The sequence below is a fragment of the Macrobrachium nipponense genome, chromosome 15 (genome assembly GCF_015104395.2).
Source record: "Macrobrachium nipponense isolate FS-2020 chromosome 15, ASM1510439v2, whole genome shotgun sequence".
Taxonomy (NCBI): domain Eukaryota; kingdom Metazoa; phylum Arthropoda; class Malacostraca; order Decapoda; family Palaemonidae; genus Macrobrachium; species Macrobrachium nipponense.
This window is the reverse complement of record NC_087208.1, coordinates 15,989,065-16,001,914: the sequence shown is the minus strand read 5'-3', so window position 1 is coordinate 16,001,914 and position 12,850 is coordinate 15,989,065. Positions and strand designations below refer to the sequence as shown.

Below are 12,850 nucleotides of genomic sequence, written 5' to 3'. Positions count from 1 at the left end.
AATGGTGCAGGCTTCTGGGTGCCAGACGATCATACCGTTGTGGATCGTGGCACACGGGCGTAAGTCCTGCACTCCTCGTGGGCGCAGGGTCAAAGCGTCGCGTTACACCCCAGGACCTGACAGTTGGTAGCCTGTAAGTGGAAAGATACATAAGTATCAGGAGCACACTTACAGCCTAACAATTGCTCCGCTGCATGCCGGAGCGTGAAAGTTAGATTAAACAAGAGCCCCGCCATAATACGTGTGGTAACTAGGCGGTTGGAGTTGTCTAAGGCTACGCCGGAGACAGGAGAAAATATCCAACCAGGTGTGGTGGTGAGCCATGAAACCACGACGGAGAACGACGGAGATGGTACACACAAAGTTAGTTAAAACTAAAATTCACCGTAAAATTAGGGTACATCCTTATATTTATAACGAAATATAAATAAATCTTTCCCCGTCTACTATGAAGAGTGCCCGGGTAAGAAGCAAGCTCTCCTCCGGTAGCGGAAAAAGGAGGATATAGTAGGCAAGCAACAGACCACTAGTAATGACCACCCCGCCCGCTGGCGGAGCCAGACGAACTATAACCAAAGGGGCCCCGGCTGCAGCGGAGGCTCCGTTCATTACAGTATGGGTAGGGTGGGACTGAGCAATAGGGTGGGTGGGGGGGTTCCCGGCGTAACGCGGCGGGAGAGAGAGAGGGGGGGGTGGCCTACCCCTCCCCGTCCCTACAACTACCCGCTCGGTGACCCTGTACCGAGACAAGTGGTCGCCCTATACCCCAGCTGGGAGGGAGCTCCTGGCCTCCTCAGAGAAAGAGGGAGGAAGGCTACTGTGGTTGTCATGGTAACCAAGGAGTCCCCCAGACCCTCCCTATACCTGGTAGGGAGGGAAGGGGAAGGGTAAGGTGCTATGGAACACGTGACCGCAAGTGGGCCTTAGCCGCGATAGCAACACAACCATGGAAGGGCCACGTGAACCAGACTGTACCAACACATGGGACATGCACCTAGGCTAGCCTAACACCCTAAATAAAAACTAATAATACATCGTAAAAGGGAAAAGACACTTTTAGTAAAAGAAAAAGAAGCCCAGGAGGAGGCAAATTGTTTCCGAGGAACAGTTGACTACTCGGAGCCAGCGATAGCCGATGAAGAGCAAGAGCTGGGATGCTGGGCCAGAAAACACAGAATAGCCCTAAATACCAAACTAAGAGAAATGGTAAAAGGGCTGTCCTAGCTATAAAAACGATGTAATAAACGATGAACGTGATATAGTAAGCCCATAAGTATAAGATGTCCCAGTATGGGAGACCGGGAAATCTTAACACGATGGCAGTATGGCGCCGCCACGAGTCAACCGGGCAGACCGTATATGACCTATTAGGAAGGAAAATACTGGTCCCTGGAAGACTAAAATACGGTAAAATACTACTTATGGGGCACTTAACTTAGCCGATGCGATGGCAGCACGTTCCATGATGAATAGAGTGGTAAATCCGAAGAAAACACGGCACGAGAGAAAAATGCACTCAACGTGTACATCTAAAGATTAAGGATGACCGCTAGGGGCGCTGCTGTCCGTGGCGTCAGTAGTAGTAGTAGTAGGCCGGGGCCGCATCACCCTTTCGTATCAGCTCTCTCTGTGGGGATTTTAGATTGGAAGGTCTAAATGGTGAATGACTCGTGGTAGTGATCCCACTCGCCCCTATTCTCATACCGACACTTTTCTTTTATAGAGTGAGCGAGTCAGTTTTACTGACATTTTCTTAATTAATTTTGTTTTTCTCTGGTAATTTTAGATTAATTTTGCCTAGAAAGAATGATATTAAGATACTTTCATAGGCCGACACGAGCTGAGCCCAGAAATAATATATATATAATATATACTTATATATATTATTATATTTAATATTATATATATATAATATATATATTATATATATATATATATAATAGATATATATATAAGATATATGATATATAGACGTATATATATATAGGATATATATATATATGATATATAAGGGGATATATATATAGGTATATATATATATATATATATAGTTATATTATATATTATTATACTATATATTATATACTATAGATATATATATATATATGTATATATAGTAATATATATATATATATATATATCATATATATATATATATATATATATATACTAGATATATTACACATATGTATACATACATATATATATATATATATATATATATATATATATATATATATATATATATATGTATACATACTATATATATATATATATATATATATATATATATATATATATATATATATATATATACATATATACATATATACATATACATATATAAAATATTATATAGTATATATATATATATATATATATATATATATATATCCTATATATATATATATATATATGTATATGTATATATGTATATATGTATATATATATATATATATATATATATATATATATATATATATATATATATATATAGATATAATCTTCATAACACAAAGATGAGATAGATATGTCAATATCGTCCACAGGAGAAAAGAGAACTAAAAGACTAGTAGCTACTAGAGTCCCTTTTAATTCTCTTTTCTCCTGTGGGACGATATTGACATATATATATGTATATATGTATATATATATATATATATATATATATATATATATATATATATATATCTGGGCTCAGCCCTTGTCGCTACGTGAAATGTCCCTGTAGCACACATTTCTAAGGTAAATTATTGCTAACATACCAGGGAAAAAAGCTAAAATGGAAATGCCAGAATATTCTGGCTCGCTCACCTTATTTAAAGGTGTCGGTATGGTTTCTGGGGCGAGTGAAACCACTACCACGGGTCTCTTACCATTTAGATTCATCCCTCTTCGAAATTCCTCTACCAGAGAGGGGCCGATCCAAGACCCACCCCCAGCTACAACTACTACTAGCGCCTCTACCGCCATCCTTTTCGTTAGCACCACTCAGACCGCACGTGTTTTCTCTTGCTCTGTGTTTTGTGCTCGTTTTTTGGATTATCTTACACCATAGAACGTCAAGCTATTGCTGCATCCAAGTTAAGTACTGCTAGAAGTGTTTCATGTCATTTTAGGCGGGCAAGGGCCCATTTAACCTTTATATTTCGGTTTTTAAGATGGCATCCCGGACGGCTTTGTTACCGAGCCGCGCAGCTCCCACGTGTTTCATTATTTCGTGCTTCCTTCGGTCTCCTATACCGATGGTGCTCGAATATTTTAGCAGTACATGTTTATTACCATGGTTGTGCATTATTGACGTGTCCTTATTGTTATTTATGCATTATTCTCACACTGGGGTTTCCTTGAGTTCTCACGAGCTCGTAGCCTACATCGCTCCTTTTAGCTCTGAGTTCATGCATGCATGTTCCTTTGTTTTTAGGTCTATGATTGGCTCCCTTAGGACATACGTCCTTTCTTTTAGTTCTGCGCCACCCTGGCCACCGCCCTACGTTCTGATGTATCAGCATAGGCCAGCTGCTTTGAGTTGCTAGTCGCCCTTCCTTCTTGGTTGGCTTGACCCAGCTTCTCCAGGACTATTCTTTCTCTTATTCTCGTTTTCTCTTCCTATCCCCCGTGTTTTTGCTAGGATGTTATTGTATTCATGCCTTTTGAGATGGTTCGAGATGGCCTAGGCCACCTCAGATCGCTTGGTCTGTCTCACCGCGTGGCTCACTCCACAACCGCGACGAGGCCAGGCGATCACCTTGAGCCACCCAGCGTCAGTCCCTCAAGCTTCCTCCCCCCCTCCAGGGGGAAGTTCCGCTCATTCACGTTGTCCCTGGCAACCGATCCGAGCTCACTCCCTTCTTCCCCCCCTCCACGGGGGGGATATGGGAGTTAGTAAGGGGACACGCGACGCTGGCTCGGCTAGTACTGCTCTCTTCATACAGTATTGGGGGGGTTCCCTGCTCGACCGAGCCTCGGTTGGCCACCAGGCTCGGCTGCGCTTGGATCTCCTCAGTTCTCGAGCCGAGCTCTCTCTCACCCCGAGTCACCATCCTTCCCGCTCCGGCGGATAGGGGCTCAGGCACCACCAGGCCCTAAGTTTAGTGACTGTAGAGGAGCTCCGCCATCCACTTTTACCTTTTGCATGTTTATGTTTATTATTTACATCCTTTATGTTAGCTAAGTCGGCGGAGACCCCGCTCACCACCCGGGTTCACCACCTACTTATCCTAATGCTATTTTATGGCGGAGTCATCCTCCAAGCCATTAATTGCTGGTCCCCCCTACTCCTTCCCCGCCGTTCTCGTACTCCTCGTTACGGCGTATAGATTAGGTACTTCTGTTTCTGTGATATTTTTGTCCTCCGGCAACACCGGGGACACACTGATCCTAGTTTTACCAACTCTATCGGACACTCACCACGTTACACGGCAGAAGAGCAGGTAGAGACCAAGCCTTAAAATTGTCTAGTAACTCCGGTGCACTCCGGTGTTATGATATATCACTTCATGGACTTAGTCCAACTAGTTAGTGTTGATACTCATGTATCATTTCACTTACAGGCTACCCACTGCCAGGAGTCGGGCTGCAACGCCGTTCCCCAGGACCCCTGTGGGCACGAGGTCTGCCGGACCCACGCTACTTGCGCCATCTGCTTTGGTGATATGGCTGTCTGGCACCACGAGAGCTGCACCATCTGCTATGAGCTAGTGGACCAGGTCTCCTCCGGAATAAGTACATCTCCGGATACTAAGCCCTGTCACATATAATTCATTGGCCTATATATTTTTTTAGTGATATATCATCTACTGTACGTAATTCAAGTTAATCTTAAGTAGCCTTAAGTATTAATTCTGACCCTCTCTTTCAGGGTGCTCAAGCGGTCGGGGACGCCGCCCAAACCACTCTGAAGGCCTGGGTCGGCGGGTTTGGTTGGAATGTGACAAAGGGGCAGCCTTACATCTTGGATAAGAAGATGCTGCTCTCATCTTCCCCAGCTGCAAACCGACCTCATACGTTGACCCAGAGGCGGTGGCCCCTCACATCGCCACCATTCAAGAGCAAATGGCGTTAGCTGTGGAGGAGCCGGGTAACCAAGAAGTCCTGGAAGAAGTAGCGGCTCTCAACCTGGACCTCGAGCCCATGACGGTAGACGCCGCAGGTAGGAGTGTGAGTGAGGCAGGTTTGGTAGGGGCTCAAGGTCTTCCCTTGAGTCATTCTAGATCCTCTTCTCCTGTTCCTTCTTCTTCTTCTTTCCAGGGATTCTCCGAGGATGGGCAATCGGTCAGACCAAAGTCCACCCAGGCGATCCCTAAGGTTAAAGGGAAGCGTGAGATCAAAACGCTTCACAAGACTCTGTCAAAGAAGTCTAGTTCGGGTGGCTCTCAGAAAACTCCAGCTCACCATCCCGGAGGAGAAAAACCTAGAACTTCTTCCCATTCAAAAGGCTCCAGAAGTAAGTCTTCTAAGGACAAGGCTCAGCTCCTACCCGACCCTGAGCCTTCGACCTCGACAGGAGCCCGTCCTAAGACCCCCAGGGAGAAGCTGGAACCCACTCCGTTCGACACAGACTCATTTACTGCAAACATTATGCAGCAAATGGGTAGTCTGGTCGGGAACTTGGTTCAAGACAAGTTCCAGGAGATGCTCACCCAGATCTCATCTTCCTTGGAGGAGTCAGGCCAGTCAATCCGAGCTATTTCGGATAGGCTGGTCACTCGGGAGAACCTCATCGCAGGTCTCTGTGAGAACCCAGCGACGGGTCTTGCACAGCCCGGCATGGCAGCCCACGCCATGCCGGACTACAATACTCTCCCTCCTTACACGGCGAGTAATCCCTGGAGGATCTCGTGTTACGCCCCCTTCAAGGACAGGATGCTGACGTTGGTGGACTGTGGAACTCGAAGGCTTGAGGACTTCGAGTTTCATCCGGCAAATTTGCAACCCCCCTTCATCGGTTATGCTCGTCTTACGGAGGCGGCCATGAGGAGAGATGATAAGATCCCAAAGGAGACGGTTATCCTCTCCCGGGATCAAGCCCAACGCGATTGGCTTAGGAGCCTAGAGGATTGGGATTGTATAAACAACAGGGTCCAAGCGTTTAAAAGCGCTTTCACGATGTTTGTAGTCGACGGAGAAACGCCCATCCCGTTCACTACGAAGGTGACGGAGCTGACAATGCAGGCCGCGATGAGAGATGAGCCAATGCCGCAGCTCCGGGAAACGGAGCCTACATCGCTCCTTCTCCCTGGAATGGAAGATCTATGGTCAGATCTCCCGGCCACCTTTTCGGTCGGGAAACTGAAACCAGACTGCGCCATCACACAATTTGGTGAGCGGTTGCCTAGACTTCCAGACAGTCTCATTCAGGCTGAATTCGACGCTCGAACGAGACTGTCCAGATCCCTCAATACACTTGTCATGACAGAGGTATCATCTCTGATGTATGGAGATGAACCTCTGTTTAAGATCATTGCCAAATCACAATTGCATTCAGTGCAATGTGATTTATACGACTTTATAGTGGCAAGGCGTAATTGTCGGAAACATGTCCTGCAAGAGGCCACCATCCGTCAAGAGCCCAATAAATTATTGGCTGCTCCGATCTGGGGTGCTGACCTGTTCCCAGAGTCGGTAGTGAACTCGGTTCAATGTGAGGCTACCAGACTCAACCAGAGTCTCAAAGTTCGCTGGGGATTATCCAGCAAAAGGAAATCCGAGTCGACTTCTTCAGCCAAGAAGTCAAAGAAGCCTAGGAAATTCCAGCCTTTCCAGGCTCCCCAGCAACAGACAATGATGCAAGCGGTTCCGGTATCTCAGGTACTGCAACCATCGACGTCAAAGTCACAGCCTCAGCAACAGTTTCTGCTACTGGCGCAGCCTCAAAACCAGCCCTCCACCTCCTATGCTGTCTCCCCGACCTTCAACCCAGTATTTGAAGGCCAGTCATTTCAACCTTTCAACAGGTTCGGCAGGGGTAGCAGGGCTAGGGGTGCCTTTCGTCAGAGAGGCGGCGGAAGAGCATCCAGCCGAGGTAAGCACTTACGAGGAGGGCACGGGACACGCCCTTCCCCGAGCCAGTGAGAACCCTCAGGTAGGAGGGAGACTGTTCCTCTTTCGACAGAGATGGAGGTTCAGCAGCTGGGCACAGAGCATTGTGTCCAAAGGTCTAGGATGGAGCTGGACCAAAGGTCCTCCTCCATCCAAAATCTTCTATCAACAGCCAACAGCAGAATTGATAGAGTACGCCCAAGAACTCCTTCAGAAAGGAGTAGTGTCAAGAGTCAAGCACTTATAGTTTCAAGGTCGCTTGTTCAGCGTGCCAAAGAAAGGCTCAAACAAACGAAGAATAATTCTAGACTTGTCCCGTCTAAACTTATTTATTCGTTGCGACAAGTTCAGAATGCTGACTATCTCGCAGGTGCGGACCTTACTACCCCGTGGGGCCGTCACCACCTCTATCGATCTTACAGACGCATACTATCATTTCCAGTAGCAAGACACTTCCGCCCGTTCCTAGGTTTCAGGCTAGGGAACCAGGCATTTTCCTTCAAGGTAATGCCTTACGGGCTCAATGTAGCACCCAGAATTTTCACAAAATTGACGGAGACAGTGGTTCAAGAACTCAGGTCTCAGGGAATAATGTTAGTTGCGTATCTGGACGATTGGCTCGTTTGGGCCACAAGCATCGAGGAATGCCACAAAGCAACGGTCAAGGTAATCCAGTTTCTGGAACACTTAGGATTCCAGATAAACAAGACCAAGTCCCGGTTGACACCGGAGTCTCGCTTTCAGTGGTTGGGCATTCAGTAGGACATGAACTCACACACTCTATCAATTCCATCGTTGAAGAGAAGAGAAATAGCCAAAGCAACCAAAAAATTTCTCAAGTGCAAGCAAAGGCCTCGAAGGGGCCAAGAAAGGACCCTGGGCTCTCTACAATTTGCTTCGGTAATGGACGTTCTGCTAAAAGCAAAGCTCAAAGACATAAACCGCGTCTGGCGCTCAAGAGCAAACAACAGGTCCCGGGGACAAGCTGTCCACTATCCCGGCGATCTTACGCAAACGCCTCCACCCCTGGGCGGAGGTCAAGAATTTGTCGAAGTCAGTTCCTCTTCAGTTCCCTCCGCCGGCATTAATTATCCACACAGAAGCATCACTAAGCGGCTGGGGAGGGTACTCTCAGTACAAGAAGGTACAAGGAACTTGGTCTCTTCCATTCCGCCAGCTCCATATCAATGTATTGGAAGCTATGGCAGTGTTCCTCACCCTGAAGAAACTTCACCCAGCCAAGAAATCTCACATCAAGCTGGTGTTAGACAGTGCAGTGGTAGTACACTGCATCAACAGGGGAGGCTCCAAGTCAAGCCATGTGAACCATGTCATGATAGCCATATTCTCACTGGCAGCCAGGAACAAATGGCACCTGTCCGCCACACACCTAGCGGGAGTAAGGAACGTGATAGCAGATGCACTTTCTCGCTCAGTCCCACTAGAGTCGGAGTGGTCCCTGGACAAGCAGTCATTCAATTTGATCTGTCAGCGAGTCCCGGGGCTTCAGATGGATCTCTTCGCCACAGAGTCGAATCACAAACTCCCTTGCTACGTGGCTCCCAACCTGGACCCTCTGGCTTATGCCACGGACGCCATGGCTATAGACTGGAATCAATGGAAGAAGATTTACATCTTTCCTCCAGTGAATCTTCTTTTGAAGGTTCTGAACAAACTCAGAACGTTCAAGGGACACATTGCTCTAGTAGCCCCCAATTGGCCCAAGAGCAATTGGTTCCCACTTCTATTGGAGTTGGGACTCCGACCTCAACAGATTCCAAACCCCAGATTATCTCAACTAGTACAAACGAAGACTGTGTACGCTTCCTCAGGAATTCAGAAAACCCTAACTTTATGGACTTCATGAAGTTTGCGGCAAATAGGGATGCCAACATTGACCCTCAAAACATCCTATTCTAAGAATCGGATAAACGAGAGTCAACCCTTCGTCAATATGACTCAGCACTTAAAAAACTAGCTATTTTTCTGAGGAAGTCCGAATCCCAAACCATGACAACCAACCTGGCCATCTCCTTTTTTAGATCATTATTTGAAAAAGGTTTAGCAGCTAGTACTATCACTACTACTAAATCGGCACTAAAGAAAATCTTCCAGTTTGGTTTCAAAATAGATCTAACAGACTTATTTTTCATCTACCCCTAGAGCCTGTGCTAGACTCAGGCCATCAGAGAGGCCTAAGTCTGTGTCATGGTTCTTAAATGATGTTCTCAAACTGGTCTCAGACACTGATAATGATTCATGTGACTTTTTACCCCTCCTGAGGAAAACATTATTCATTTTAAGTCTAGCTTCAGGAGCCAGGGTATCTGAACTGTCGGCTCTATCTAGAGACTCAGGTCATATAGACTTTCTCCCTTCAGGAGAAGTCTTACTTTCTCCAGATCGTCAATTTTTAGCTAAGAATGAGGACCCACTGGCGAGGTGGGCCCCGTGGAAAATTCTCCCACTTCCTCAGGACCCATCCTTATGTCCAGTTACTGCCCTAAGAGCATACCTTGCTCGAACGGCCATAAGATCTTCAGGCCCTTTATTTATAACAAACAATTATAACCCAATCCTATCACTCACATCCACACTTAAAAACAAAAGTACTGTCAAAATCAAGACAGATAATCCAAAAAAATATAAATAGTCCAGGCAGCCGAAAACACATTCACCTCTTCTGCAGCCAGAATAAAAAAAAACACTCACTCGAAACACTCGCTATCGTACTAAACTACAAAAACAAAAACAAAATAAACAACTACCTCAATTACACTCACAGTTGTTTCTATCACAAACTACCATTCCACCAACCACCGCTTTCTCTCTCTCTCTCTCTCTCTCTCTCTCTCTCTCACTGAAGAATTTGGAAATATAGAAAATTCAATCCTCCACACTACATATTTCGTTTTTCGACCATTTTGGTCGAGTGAAAGTTGACCGAAGGTTGAAATTTTGGCACTTATCGTGATTTATATGAAAATATTTCAAAATTCATGAAAGCTACAACCATGGGTTGTTTTTTTGTTGTATTCCACATGAAATTGCACACATTTTCATATATAAAACTCTATGTAACGGCTAATATAATGCAGTGCAAAAATTACAACAAAGTGACAAAAGAATTTCTGAGATGTGTCGCTGATGCTTTTTAGAGCGAGGAGGAAGAAATTCTCACATGCGCGCCTGGGTAAAGCTTTTAAACAAAACAACAGCTTGATCCATGAACTCCCAGCATCCCTCAAGGCGTGCGATTTAAAATTTTTTGCAAACTAGGCCTATAACTATTTTTCATCGAATATTTAAAAAAAACTTTTTGTAGTTAACGTATCGAACATCAATTAAGCACCTGACAGACAATTTTAGTCGACGTATAATACTTCCAGTCGGCGTTTAAGGGTTAATTGGCCCCATCCACTTTCAGGGTAAGGAAGGAACAACCTAGCTGAGAATTTTTGAAAAAAACTTTTTCCTTACGTCCACGTGGTAACTGCCGAAAAAATCAGAAATTCTTTCGTCAGTTTGTCGAAATGTTTGCACCGTTTTATATTAGCCATTACATAAAGTTTTATAAATGAATATATGCGCAGTTTCATGTAGAGTACAACAATAAATAACCTAAGGTTGTAGCTTTTATGAGTTTTGAAATATTTTCATATAAATCTCAATAAATATAAAAAATTCGACCTTCGGTCAACTTTAACTCGACCAAAATGGTCGAAAACTGCAATTGTAAGCTAAAGCACTTACAGTCTTGTAATATTTAATCATTTACCTTCTTTTTGCAACAAACGGGAAGTCTCAAGCACAATTTTTGATTTATGGTGAATTTTTGCAAAAACTTTTTTTTACGTCCGTGCGTTACGAATTCATGCATCATTTTGTGATAATATTTTCTGTGTTGCTTTCATCGTTTTACAATTTGTTATGTACCAAAATCATCGCAATTTAGTGTATAATACATCGAAAAAAAAATTAACTTATTAGCTTTATCCGTTTTGCTCACAGCGCGATTTGTATACAATTTATATGAAATTTTTTTTGCGCTGTCATATATTCATATATTTATACATGAAAATGATATTTTTTTCATTTCTGATAGTTTCATACTAAACTTCAGGCAATGACAAAAAAGGGAGCCAAAAATGAACTCTTAATCTTAAAAACTAAGTGTGCTGTGATTTAAAAAAAAAACTTTTCCGTTTCGGCGCTAACTCCCGAACACCACCAGCATATGACAGACACTTTGGTAAAAAGCAGCTCAGCGTTTAAGGGTTAACCTACACAAACTAGCATTAGTGCGAATTTCAAAATTTAAAGCTGCCAGTAAGTGAAATTTTAAGCAATATAATTACTACTAGGTAAGTTACAAAGATAAAATATGAAATTTGATTGTTGTAAGGACACATCACGAACGTTTCATATGTAAATAACTTACCTGTCTGGGTTTGGATCCTCCCAGGATGAAGTACACTGGAGCTAAAAGTCGAGTATGGGAGAGCAAAGATTTGGCTTCATCATAAGTGTTAGCATTTTCCATAACTTCTCGAGTCAAGAATGCAACCCATCTGAATATAAAATAAATATTTTAGACACCAAATGTGATAACCAGGAGCCTTACAACTATAATAAGAACTTGAAATTTTGATCTTAAAATGTATATGCAATAACCACTGATCTTAAGGCTATTTAAGAGAATATTTAAACAGAAGTGGTGTGCAGTTTAATGACTTATAAAAAATTGATGGAAGTATATAATTCACACTGAAAGAAATTATTACAATACGAAAACAGACAAAGTTTGATTGATCAGCTCTTCCTCAAATGAATAACTGATAACAAAAGTCAGAGGTATCGTGGTAGCAATCCCTCAATTATCTAGATCTCCATTATCCGGAACTCAAAATTATCCTAGACAACCAGACCAGGGACCAAGGCCCAAAGAAATGCATATAAATTGTACAAAAACAGGTTTTGACGTAGGAAAAATCTATTTTTGGTAATTGCTGTTGAATCCTCCTGGACTACCCATTCCATGGTCTATCCAGAGCTTCATGGTGACCAGACTATGTCAAAAAATTCTCTTAACTGGTCTTATGGCCTGGTATTGTGTCGTAATGATAAACACTATAACACATGATAGAGTAGAAATGGACTCAGGTTAAAAGGGCACTTTCTATTATCCTCAGCAAATGCTAATACATAGTATGTACCTAGTTTACCTACTACGTCAAAACCGTAAGAAGTTATGAGCATATGCACAGTTGTATTGTTATATTCTACCAAAATCCGAACAAGACGCCACTCCTTTCTGGTGTTCAATGCAGGATGATCCCTTTCCCAAATCCCATGTCTTTTCGTCAGGGAAGTGGGAGGGTTTTGAGGACTCAACAGCAACTACCAAAAATAGGGTTTCCCTGTTTTTTGATAGTGTGGTTGCTCTCTTATCCTCAAGGAGTTTTTGTAAAGAAATTGAAAGCTGGCAAAAAGCTCTTGAATTTTAATTCCAACAACCTAAAAACAGTTTTGGCCCAGGGTCAAGCCACTAATTTCAAGGGCCCTTTCTTTATTGCAAATACCTTCAGGTTTGGTAACAAAGAGCAAGAAACTAAGTATGAACCCACCTTTTTTAGGGTGACAGTGGCGACTTATCTAAGCATGCTGGATATGGTTGCAGTATTTTCAAAACTTCCCTGTTAGGAAGATCCATGGTTTGCTGCTGTGACACCGATGGGTCAAGACTATCCATGCCACCTACTGATACACAGTGTAGTCAAATTTGTTCAAGCTCGTGGCAAACAGACTT

General features: G+C 43.6%; 1 protein-coding gene across 1 annotated transcript in view; it reads right to left on the bottom strand.

Moving 5' to 3' along the window:
• Positions 1-12,850, bottom strand: part of LOC135227001 (acid ceramidase-like) — a 291,051-nt gene that overhangs the window by 45,789 nt on the left and 232,412 nt on the right. The window contains exon 8 of the mRNA XM_064266731.1: positions 11,483-11,612. Within this exon, the coding sequence (XP_064122801.1) occupies positions 11,483-11,612 (130 nt within the window). The remainder of the gene's footprint in view (positions 1-11,482; positions 11,613-12,850) is intronic.